At 38.2% G+C, this 12,766-nt stretch overlaps 1 protein-coding gene across 2 annotated transcripts in view; it reads left to right on the top strand.

Moving 5' to 3' along the window:
• Positions 1 to 12,766, top strand: part of SPATS2 (spermatogenesis associated serine rich 2) — a 146,843-nt gene that overhangs the window by 107,268 nt on the left and 26,809 nt on the right. For both annotated transcript variants that reach the window (XM_047740504.1, XM_047740503.1), the window contains 5 exons: positions 210 to 289; positions 4,728 to 4,836; positions 6,435 to 6,484; positions 8,362 to 8,623; positions 11,282 to 11,461. In XM_047740504.1, the coding sequence (XP_047596460.1) occupies positions 278 to 289; positions 4,728 to 4,836; positions 6,435 to 6,484; positions 8,362 to 8,623; positions 11,282 to 11,461 (613 nt within the window). In that variant the 5' untranslated portion in view covers positions 210 to 277. The remainder of the gene's footprint in view (positions 1 to 209; positions 290 to 4,727; positions 4,837 to 6,434; positions 6,485 to 8,361; positions 8,624 to 11,281; positions 11,462 to 12,766) is intronic.

Genomic DNA, 12,766 nt, shown 5'->3' with positions numbered 1-12,766 from the left:
CTCTTGACAGTTTCTATTAAAGTCAAATGTTATAATTTTAACTCAAGTGTAGTTATCAGTTATATATAGAATAGAATGTACAAAATAGCAACTAAATTGTTAACTGTTGATGAGAGGAAAGCAGCTGGAATGGCCCTTCCATTTGGGGGATGGATCACATGTTAGTTTTGGATCTTGTTGAATATATTTTTTCATTCTTATTCTTGCAGATACATCAGGATTCATTTTTGATTTGCAGTCCAATACTGTATTGGCCCAGGGAGGAGCTTTTGAGAACATGAAAGAGAAGGTATGACTAGTTACTATGGATAGTAAGCTTGAATGTCAGTAAAATTTAGATGCTAATACAATCAGTGCCTACACAAACTCATTAAGAAAGTAAAGTATGATTTTGTATAATTAATATCATAAATATTAGTTAATATAACAAATAATATATAGTAGATGGCTAAGTATGTATCTCATTTGGCAATGTTCTTTAAGGAATAATCTGAGTAGGATCTTTCCATACATTTGGAGAGTTCAGAGCAAGAAGAGAAATAGACCTTCCAAGTAGTAATCCTCTGGAAGAAAAACAGGTGTTTTTAGTAATAAATCCTTAATGAGTTTTATTGAGAAAAACATAAACGCTCTATGTGCTTTCTCTATTAAGAAAAGTATATTGTTGGGGCGCCTGGGTGGCTCAGTGGGCTGAGCCTCTGCCTTTGGCTCAGGTTATGATCTCAGGGTCCTGGTATCGAGCCCCAAGTCGGGCTCTCTCCTTGGCGGGGAGCCTGCTTCCTCCTCTCTCTCTGCCTGCCTCTCTGCCTACTTGTGATCTCTGTCTGTCAAATAAATAAATAAAATCTTAAAAAAAAAAAAAGTATATTGTTGATTATGAAGTCATAGATATACTATATTGGTTGACTAATATAAACACTTTCACATTTTAAGTTATCAGGATCTTTTATCACTGAATAAGTTTTGCCTACAGTCCATTTTATAGTGATCAGTACTAAGTTTTTCGCTCATCTCAAAAATGTATATTACAGGGATACCTGTGTGGCTCAGTTGGTTAAGCGGCTGCCTTCGGCTCAGGTCATGATCCCAGCATCCTGGGATCCAGTCCCACATTGGGCTCCTTGCTCGGCGGGGAGCCTGCTTCTCTCTCTGTCTCTGCTGCCACCCTGCCTGCCTGTGCGCTCGCTCGCTCTCTCTCTCTCTCTCTCTCTCTGGCAAATAAATAAATAAAATCTTAAAAAAAAAATGTGTATTACAGATTAGCCCTCTTTGGATTATACATTATATACCTCCCCACTTTGTGTGGTTTTAAACCTTATCATTGTTCAGGTAAGCCTGAAACAAAAAAAGGGTAGAATGATATAAAAGCAATTATACTAAAGAAGACTTAGGTTCTAATGCAGACTCTGATTATTATTTAGACAAGATACTTTATTTCTCTTCATATATAAAAGTACTTCCTTTTTAAGCAGTATGGCTGACTAAAGAACCTGGAAACATTCCTGTTATAAAATACCTAGAAATGCAGAATGAAAAATAACGTGCATCATTTAAAATGCATACCATAACACAAGAAGTAAAGGATATCCCTAGGGACTAAAGATATAGAGGACGCTAAAAACCAGCCTGGTAAGCCTAAGCTAGGTAACTCTGATGTGTTTTGCCAGTCTCAATAGGAGGCCAGTGCCTTGTCCTTTAGGCCACTGTTGGCAGTCTCAATAAAAATTGCGTTTTACCACACAGGGCCCTGAAGCCCAAGGGTTGTCCTGGGTTAGGATTTGGGGCTAAGGTCTTATATAAAGTTGAGATCCTAAAAATATTTCACCTTCAGGGAAAGGGTGAACTAGAACAAATCTTCCAACTGCCTTGTGAACACAGTATTCATCTGTATGTATTTAGAGGGATATTTTAAAAGACAAAAAGAATTGCACATCTTTAATTGTATTCAGTGTTTTAGCATTAGTAATATTATGTTGTAGTTTATTAGTAATATTTTTTGAATATTATAGAATAAAGCAAATGAGCAAAACTTTTAGTGGATAGAAAAGAGATACATATATAAAATTATATAAGAAAAAATTATGTAAGAAAAAGCCCTTTAATGTTATATTTGAATTGAAGATGTTATTACGAACTCATGTTGTAAAAAACAAAATCTCCTAGTTCTGTCCTCTGAAAAAAACCTAGAAATAGGGGCGCCTGGGTGGCTCAGTGGGTTAAAGCCTCTGCATTTGGCTCAGGTCATGATCCCAGGGTCCTGGGATCGAGCCCCGCATCGGGCTCTCTGCTCAGCAGGGAGCCTGCTTCCCTTCCTCTCTCTCTGCCTGCCTCTCTGCCTACTTGTGATCTCTGTCTGTCAAATAAATAAAATCTTTAAAAAAAATTATATTTAAAAAACAAAACAAAACAAAAACCTAGAAATAATGACTCCCAGTAACAATGAGCACACCCAGCTCTTAGATCATGTTTCTAAGTACTACTCCCAAACAAAAAGAGCCATTACAAGAATTCATCAAAGTTGCTGGATATTAAATTGATATACAAGGGCACCTGGGTAGCTCAGTCTTTAAGCGCCTGCCTTCGGCCTCGGTCATGATCCCAGGGTCCTGGGATTGAGCCCCACATCGGGCTCCCTGCTCAGCAGGAAACCTGCTTCTCCCTCTCCCACTCCCCCTGATTGTGTTCCCTCTCTTGCTGTGTCTCTCTTAAATAAATAAATAAAAATCTTTTAAAAAATAAATAAATTGATACACAAAAATGAAAAAATATGCAGTTATTCTCAAAGCTCCCAGAACAGAGGTGGCCGGGGGAGAGAATGAGTGAAATAGATAAAAGGTATTAAGAGTACACTTATCTTGGGGCGCCTGGGTGGCTCAGTGGGTTAAAGCCTCTGCCTTCGGCTCAGGTCATGATCCCAGGGTCCTGGGATCGAGCCCCGCATCGGGCTCTCTGTTCAGCGGGAAGCCTGCTTCTCCCTCTCTCTCTCTGCCTGCCTCTCTGCCTACTTGTGATTTCTGTCTGTCAAATAAATTAAAAAAAAAAAAAAAATCTTAAAAAAAAAAAAAAAGAGTACACTTATCTTGATGAGCACTAAGAAATGTATAGAGGGGCGCCTGGGTGGCTCAGTGGGTTAAAGCCTCTGCCTTCAGCTCAGGTCATGATCCCAGGGTCCTGGGATCAAGCCCCACATCGGGCTCTCTGCTAGGCAGGGACCCTGCTTTCCCTGCCCCCCCACCGCGCACTCCTCTCTGCCTGCCTCTCTGCTTACTTGTGATCTCTGTCTGTCAAATAAATAAATAAAATCTTAAAAAATAATGTATAGAATTGAATCATTATATTGTAACTAATACAACACTGTATGTTAATTATACTTGAATTAAAGAGAAAACCTTAGGAATAAATCCAGCAAAATTAGCATTTCTGTTTTATTTTAAAAAATTTTTTAAAAGATTTATTTTAGAGAGAGCATACACAAACAGTTGAAAGGGTATAGTGAAAGGGAGAGAGAGAGAGAACCTCCATCAGTCTCCCCATTGAGCGTGAAGCCTGCTGGGAGGGGCTAGATCCCATGACCTGAGACCATAGCCCCAGCTGAAATCAGGAGTCCTCCAACTCAACCAACTGAGCCAACCAGGCGCTCCGTGGCATGTCTATTTTAGAGAATAACTTGTTGTTATATAACGAATCTGTAGATGCCCTAATATTCAAGAATTCTAGTGATTATACACAATAGAGACATTCTCTCACTCTTCACCGATGTGATTTTTTTTTCTTCTTTAATTGCTTACAATGTGATAAACATTGTTAAAAGCACTGAAGATTCAGCAGCAAATAAGCAAAGGAATGTTCATTCCAGCATTTTTCATAATAGCCAAACATTAGAAATAATGTAAGTGGCCATCAACAGGAGAATGAATAAACTGGCTATATTCATACAACGGAAATGTTATGTAGCAGTTAAAATAAATAAGAGATGCGTTTATCTACACACAAAACATCTAAAAAAAGATGTTATGTGAAAAAAACAAATTGAAGATAGATATGTACGATATATTTATGTCAGGCAAAATGATAGTATATATTACCTATGGATATATACATCATAAAAGTGTAAAAACCTGTATCAAGATGATACCAAATTCAAGGCAGAAATCTCTGTGAAGAGGAGAGGGATGAGTTTTATGTGGGACTTCATGGGGACTTCAATGCCCGTCTGCTTTACTGTATTAAACCAACTGTCATGTAGTGAGTGTTCATTATGTTTTGTATGCCTGACACAGTTTATAATAAATTATAGTGTTATTATACAATGCAGTGTTACGAAATAAAAAAATTCTTTTTTGAAGTAATAATGTTTTGAAAAATACTACTGAAAAATGTAAGTTGTTACTCACATTCAGCTTTCTACCTTTCTCCATGGTAGGCTAAGATGAGGAAATATTGATGCTAAGTTAATACCTGGTATCCAATTAAACCACCCTTTCTTGAAATAAAATCTAGCACATATCTTCTATTTCTAGAAATGTTCTGCTTTTCTGAGTTTTGAAATTAACTTCTTATGGCTGTTATCACTCATCTATTAGTCATGTCCAGTGAGATGGTTGTATATACTCTCACTGACATTAAAGAGCGATACATACCATTTTTTCCATTACTCTCTGTACTAGGCGTCAGCTGCCAACTGATTAACTGATGCTAGAATTAAATGATCCTGTTGTCTTTTCCAGATAAATGCGGTGCGTGCAATAGTTCCCAATAAGAGCAATAATGAAATCATCCTGGTTTTGCAGCACTTTGATAATTGTGTGGACAAAACAGTACAAGCATTCATGGAAGGTAATCCTTGTTCCGTTTTTAAATAAGTTTGTATTTGTTCAAATAGAAGTTGCTTCAGACTTCTGTAACATTCATTCGGAAGTCTGGTGTTTCAAAGGTGATACAGCAGACCCCACGATAACATGGCTTTTTTTTTTTTTTTTTTAAGATACCTCTTGAAGATACCTTTCAGCCCTAGAAGTAATTCATTCATAAGCTGTATGATATCTTAGAATAGGACACAAGCTAAGAAAGCTCATTTTACTCAAAATGTTTTCTGTTAATTTTAAGAACAAATTGTGTGGCTAGTGATATAGGAGACTTGCCTGGAACTGGGTTGAATACAAATTTAAGAAACTCCTAGTGACAAACCAGACACCCAGCAGTCCAGCGACAGATGAAAAATTCAGGGATTCAACATTGTCTTCCAGGCTTCTAGACTGTTTAGTTTGGTTCCTGCAAGTGATTCAAATGTAAGGGTTTCAGTTTCCTTATCTAAAGAAGTGTGTGTGTGTGTGTGTGTGTGTGTGTGTGTGTGTGTGTGTGTGTTTTAAGATTTCATTTATTTATTTGACACAGAGAAAGAGAGTACAAGTAGCAGGGGAGGGGCAGGGAGAGGGAGAAGCAGGCTCCTGACCAGCAGAGAGCCTGACGCGGGGCTCAATCCCAGCACCCTGGGATCTCTACCTGAGCCGAAGGCAGATGCTTAAGCAACTGAGCCACCCAGGAGCCCCAGTTTCCTTATCGAACATACAGAAGAATGGTGTGTTTAGCTCAGCTTTCAGTTTACAGAGTTGACGAGTGTTTTATAAACTTTCTACATGACTTGTTTGAGAAAAACTTGGCCTGCAGCTGTTACTTCATTGAACAGCAGCGCCAAATTAGGTCTTCCTGTTTCTATTCTTCTGGATTTTTCAGTGTATAAGAAACAGACCCAAATACAGTAAGGTTTTTCTTTATCATCATCTGTTTTCATTTTAATGTTGGTATTTGGGTCTAGGGCGGTGTATAGCTCTAAAACAACATAGCCTTGGGGCGCCTGGGTGGCTTAGTGTTAGGCATCTGCCTTCAGCTTAGTTCGTGGTCCCAGGGTCCTGGGATGGAGCCCCACCAGGCTTTCTGCTCAGCGGGAAGCCTGCTTCTCCCTCTCCCACTCCTCCTGTTTGTGTTCCCTCTCTCGCTGTGTCTCTTTCTGTCAAATAAATAAATAAAATCTTAATAAATAAAAGACAATAATAAAACTAAAATAAAACAACATAGCCAAGGTGGTACATGATCTTCTAGAGGGGAGGGCATAGCATCTTTGGGCTAAAACCAGTTATCTTTGTGTTTTGTCTACACTTTATAAATAAAAGTATCTTCAAAATGTTCAGGCTACATTACTCTCTTCTTAGAAGAACTTACTAAGGAAATTACGTGGAGAAGGGGGATCTAAATGGAGAGATATTCCTTAAGTATAATGTGATTGTCTTACTACATTAGCTCAGACTTGAACCTTAACCTTTCCCTATTAGGAACTTTGGAAATTGTCCAGCAATTACATAATGCCGGGACACTAATTCCTTGTTGACCAGGCATGTGGTAGGAGAAAAAAATCTGTTAAGTGGTTTCTTTTACAGGTAGTGCCAGTGAAGTACTCAAAGAATGGACAGTAACAGGCAAGAAAAAGGTAAAAATTATTTAAATTTAAGACCTTAATATTGGCACTTGTATTATTAAAAAAATTTAGGCCCTGCAAAAATATTTGAAAGAAAAGATTTTACATATGCGACTTCACTTCCTCTGGTTTAAAAAGTCTTCGGTGACACTGAAACACAGTTGTGTATGTAGAGTACCACACAGTCTCTTCCACATGATTTAAGGCTTGAACTCATGACCCTGAGATAGGGTCACATGCTCTGCAGACTGAGCCAGCCAGGCGTCCCTCTGTTCACTTTTCTTCAGTATTTTTTCTTTCTGTTCCTCAGACTCAACAATTTCCATTCTCCCATCTTCAGGTTCACCGATTTTTTTTTTCTTTTATCTGATGAAATCTGCCCTTGACTCTCTTTAGTGAATTTTAAAATTTCAGTTACTCTACTTTTCAGCTCCAGTATTTCTTAATTAATTTCTTTTAGGTTTCCTATCTCTTTATTGATTCTTCATTTTGTTCATACTTTGTTTTCTTGATTTTTCTCTACATCTTATAGTTTTTTTGAGCAACTTTAAGAGAATTATTTCTTTTTTTTTAAGTTTTTATTTAAATTCCAGTTAGTTAACATGCAGTGTAATATTAGTTTCAGGTGTACAATATAGTGATGCAACACTCCATACAACACTCATGCTCATCACAAGGGCCCTCCTTCATCCACATCAGCCATTTCACCCTTCCCCCTCCCCACCCCCACATGGTGACCAGCAGTTAAGAGGAAGACAGTTATTTTAGTCTTTAATGTATCTGCCAAGAGATCTTTTTCAGGGGCAGTTTCTGTTGATTGTTTTTTGTTTTTATTTTTGTTTTTTCCTTTAAATAGACCATACTTGTTTTTTGTGTGGTTTTTGTGCCTTGGGATTTTTTTTGAAAACTGGACCTTTGAATCTAACAGTGTGGTAACTTTGGAAATCAGATTCTCCCCATTCCTCAGGGTTTGCTTATTTTTTATTATCGTTAGTTTCCTGGGGTACTGCTCTTTCTATTCCCCTGGAAGTCCTTCAGCCAAAGAGGGTGGGGCTTGGAACAATGGGAGGAGGTGCGACAGCAATGATGCCTGCCTCTTTGTCTGCACTTCTGTGATCAAAAGCAGCAATCAGTGATTAGAGCACAGGTCCCCAATATTTGGAGGACAGGGTTCTCTTTGTCTACCCTGGCTCCCATAATTTGTGCAAGCTGCTCCAAGAACAGGTGCACAGCTGCCTGTCCCCTAAGGGAACTGCTTCTATAGGAGGAGCCGACACTAACTGAAATTAACCACAATTTACTGTCCAGGTCTTCACCTGCAAATTACAAGCCTTCAATAGACTCCAGAGTTCCAAAATAGTTATATCAGACAGATTCTACCATGTAATTGTTGTCTAGCAAGACAGATTACTGGTGCTTCCTCCTCTGTCATCTTCCCAGAGTCCTCTCCAGTGCAGTTTTAATTTCTGTCTCTTATTAGACTGAGGTTCCACTTCATTACATAAGTTTCTGTCCTATACCAGTTTTTTCTATTGGGTTATTGTTTTCTTTGGTTTTTGTTAGACCTCTGTATACATTTAATGTTTTGTATATACGTTGGACATGTATTTCACATTTTAAAATTTATGTTTTGATTTTGCTTATGGTAGGTTTTACCATACATAAATTTTTTATATTTATGTGTTTGAGTTCATCCAAGGCATTTTACGTAGTTATTTTAGTCAGTAGCTTAAGATAGACAAAAATGTGTTCAGTTTCTGGAAGAGCATATGAGAAATTGGTAACATTGACTATCTTTGGTAACTAGAGTTACCACACTGGATCGTTGGCCCGGGGCGGGGGGTGTGTTCTTTTTCTTTTCTTTTTTCCAAATCTTTAATAATCATTAGAACAAAAAGAAGAAAAGCAAACCCAAGCCTTCAGCAGAACCAAGTAACAGTATCCCAGATTCCAGTAAATCGGTTTCCATTCAAGAGGAACAGTCTGTGGCTTCTTCAGAGAAAGGTGGTATTAATGGTTACCATGTCAACGGCACCATCAATGATACTGAGTCTGTGGACTCTCTCAGTGAGGGTATGGAGACACTTTCAATAGATGCCAGAGAACTGGAAGATCCTGAGTCTGCCACACCAGATATGCTGGATAGAACAGGTGAGTTTATTAACAGGTCTTTGAAAAGTTGTATTCTGTTGAAAAATACAAGGGCTTCCTGGTTGAGAAAGCAGTCAAATTACATTCAATTTTAGCTTTTTACTTTTTAGTTTTTGTTGCCTTTTATATGAAAGAGTCACATTTTGTATAGCTGATTCTTGAACAACATGGGTGTGTGGGTTCACTTATATGTGGATTTTTTTTTTCCCAAAAAATACAATACAGTACTGGAAATATATTTTCTCTTCCTAATGATTTTCCTTTTTTAAAAAATTTTTAATTTTTTAAATTTCTTTTCGGTGTACCAGAATTCATTGTTTATGCACCACACCCAGTGCTCCATGCAGTATGTGCCCTAATGATTTTCTTAATAGCATCTTCTTTTCTCTAGCTTACTTTATTGTAAGAATACAGGATATAATACATATAAAGTATAAAATATGTGTTTATCAACTGTTTATGTTATCGGTAAGGCTTCTGGTCAACAACAGTAGGCTATTAAGTTTTGGGAGAGTCGAAGTTATATATAGATTTGCAACTGCAGGGGACGGTCGGGGGGGTTAGGGCCCCAATACCCACATTGTTTAAGGGTCAACTGTAATTATCAAAAGCAAAGAAAAATACAATTTTTATTTCATTGTCTCATATTTTAATTTTAAGTCAGTCCTTTTTTTTATTTTTAAAGACTTCTATTTATTTATTTGGCAGACAGAGATCACAAGTAGGCAGAGAGGCAGGCAGAGAGAGAGGAAGGGAAGCAGGCTCCCTGCTGAGCAGAGAGGACCCTGGGACCATGACCTGAGCCGAAGGCAGAGGCTCCAACCCACTGAGCCACCCTTGCGCCCCCCCGCCTTTTTTTTTTTTAAGATTTTATTCACCCATCTGGAAGAGAGAGAAAGCACGAGGGGGGAAACGTCAGAGGGAGAAGCAGACTTCCTGCCAAGCAGGGGACCTGATTCTGGACTCAATCCGGGATTCCAGGATCATGACCTGAGCCAAAGGCAGTCACTTAACCAACTGAGCCACCACCCAGGTGCCCAGTTTAAGTCAGTCTTGTGGAAATCTTCCATTTTAATAATCCCTTAGTAGTTAGAGATTACAAAAGGTGACCTAAATTTTTTTTAATTGTGTAGTTACTAAGAAAATGATGAGTTGATGTCAATGATGTTATTCTAAGACTCAACACAGTGAGGAATTTATAATAATAACTATAATTCAATGGCTTTAATGAGCAGTAGACTGTCGGCTTTTATAGCCCCACATTTGTTTTCTAGTAAAGATTTAAGATTAGTGTTAGTTGTAAATTCACATATCTTGCACATATTTTGTTTTATTAACCATTTTGATGAATATTGGGAAGGTATTGGGAATATCTTTTTTTTTTTTTTAAGATTTTATTTATTTGTTTTACAGACAGAGATCACAAGCAGCAGAAAGGCAGGCAGAGAGAGAGGAGGGGAAGCAGGCTCCCCACTGAGCAGCCAGCCTGATGCGGGGCTCAAACCCAGGACCCCGGGACCATGACCCGAGCCGAAAGCAGAGGCTTCAACCCACTGAGCCACTCAGGCGCCCCTTATTTTATTTTTTTTTTTAAGATTTATTTATTTGAGGGGCGCCTGGGTGGCTCAGTGGGTTAAGCCGCTGCCTTCGGCTCAGGTCGTGATCTCAGGGTCCTGGGATCGAGTCCCACATTGGGCTCTTTGCTCAGCACGGAGCCTGCTTCCCTCTCTCTCTCTCTCTCTCTCTGCCTGCCTCTCCATCTACTTGTGATCTCTCTCTGTCAAATAAATAAATAAAATCTTTAAAAAAATTTTTTTATTTATTTGAGAGAGAGAGGGGAATGCACACTTAGAAGAGGGGCAGAGGGAGTGGGAAAGAGATAGCTAAGCAGACTCTGTGCTGCTCATGGAGCCCAACATGGGGCTCAGGCTCCTCACCCTGATATCAGGCTCTGAGCCGAAACCTAGAGCCAGATGCTTAACCAACTGTGCCACCCAAGTGCCCGGGGAATATCTCTTTTAAAATTGGTTTTTAATTACTTGTTTGTTAATCCATTTCCCTTTGCTCTGTTGCTGCTAACCTTATTAATGTAATGACGATTTAAGAATTATCCTGTACTTCTTTGATGTTCTTTTATTGAGGAGTTTGCTCATGCGCAGAGACTTAGAGAAAGATACAGCACCTATGCTGACGTCAAACAAAGCAAAAGCAGTCAGTGGCTTCCTTTTTTTTTCCTGAGCTGGCTCTTCTCTTATTTCCTCTTTGCCCTTTTCCTAAAACTTTTAAAATTCTTTGTTCCCTGGAACAGTGTAAAACTCTTTTTTCCTTAACATAACTTACAGAAGCTATCAGAAATTAGTGCTATTGACTCTCTGCACTTCTTGTGCCCGGAGCTACCAAGATACAGGGAACAAGCTAGCTTATCTCACAGTGGGTTAACACAGACTTGTCTTCATTCAGGACACAGCTTAGGGCTGAGCCAGACGCTCCAACTGCTTCTTTCTTTGTTCTATTTTGTCAGTCGTTTTCGTTCACGGCCTTTAAGAGGCATAGTTCTGCCTGGAACATTTTTACCTTTCTTGTTTGTTTATACTTAAGACAGCTTGATTGATATCCCCCTAAATTTTACTCTAAAATACTGGCCTCTTTCTTTGACAGGGTCCATGCTGGAGAATGGCATCTCTGATTTTGAGCCCAAGTCTTTGACTATGCAGTCTACTCAGAATTCTCAACAAAATAGGAATGCTGCCAGAACTCTTTCACGACCAACCACAGCACCTCAGTTTGCAAATCTGGGGATGGAAGATGTTCCGCTCTCCTCCACCAACAAAAAGCTAGGTAAAGCAGAAGCCTACCTTTGAGAGAAAACAAAACAAAAAGATCTGGTTTTGGCTAGTGAGGGCAGATCATCTCCTTGTTCCCACAAATAAGGTCTCAGAATGGTAGCAGGTAATACTTTTCTGTTGTTTAGGCAGTAACTACCCCTGTCTAACTCCGTGTGCACAGTTGGAGTTTGATAGCATTTTTGATGTTGTGCAGTCTTGTTACAATGACGGGGATCCTTTTAGTGAATGAAAGTCAAACTCTACTGGTCAAGAATGACTTTTCTGGTAAAATTAACTTGTTTATTTGCTTTACTGCAACATCTTTGTACTGTTTCCTTCTTTTTTTATCTCCTGGTTGACTTAACAGTAAAAAGCACTGCCATCTCTGACATGACATTTTAAAAATATATTTTCATTTCTCTTCACAACTTCACGTTCTTGGTAATATCTGTCAGACTCGAGCTTTAAACAAGATCATTTTCTCTTAAGTACTCAGCATTGACTGGTGGTAGCTCTTTGCTTTTTTTTTTTTTTAACTGTAATAATCATTTAAATAATCAGGCAGTAATTAAACTGGTAGAGATGACAGCCTCTCTGAGTGTCACACATTTAAGCAAGGAAGGTGGTCTACTCCACAAAGAAACAGAAATGTAAGACACTTGTAACCTGTAGCTCTTCATTGAATTATTTAATTCCACATGAACTAAATTTAATTAGTGAAGCTTTCCTTTTAAATCTAGTATAACACTCAGCTTGGTGCAGAAAAGCACATCAAAAAATATTCAGTCAAACAAAAAGAAAAGGATGAGGCTTGAAAGGTTTTAAGTAGATTTGGAAAGAAATCAAGAGGAATTTAAATACAAAATGGAAAATCTGTATCTTGGCACATTAAAAACTTAGATCCATGATTCCACCTATCGATTGTACATATAACTTTGACATTGGTGAATATAGAAAGGTCAGTAGAACTCTTAGAAACTGGTTGGAATGTGTTGGGTAGGTAAATATATTTCATCTTTATCTACAAAGTCGGCTTATCCACATATAATGTTTCAAATTGTACTACACAGAGAGAGTTTTATTAATTTTACAGTGTCTACATGGTGAATTATATTCTACTGAATCCTGTCACTTAGTTTTGAAACTTTGGTACATATTCAAATACAAATATTTTTTTAGCGTTTTTTCTTACTTTGTTTGATTTCATTTTGGATAGTTTTTGAAGTTGCTATCTTCAAATCCATTAATCTTTTTTTTTTTTTTTTTAACAGTTTCTAATCTGTTAGTTCCATCCAGTGTATTTTCATCTCGGACATTG

This window comes from Lutra lutra, chromosome 8 (assembly GCF_902655055.1).
Source record: "Lutra lutra chromosome 8, mLutLut1.2, whole genome shotgun sequence".
NCBI classification, from domain to species: Eukaryota; Metazoa; Chordata; class Mammalia; order Carnivora; family Mustelidae; genus Lutra; species Lutra lutra.
The sequence above is the reverse complement of the archived record's forward strand: the minus strand, read 5'-3'. Positions and strand labels throughout refer to the sequence as shown.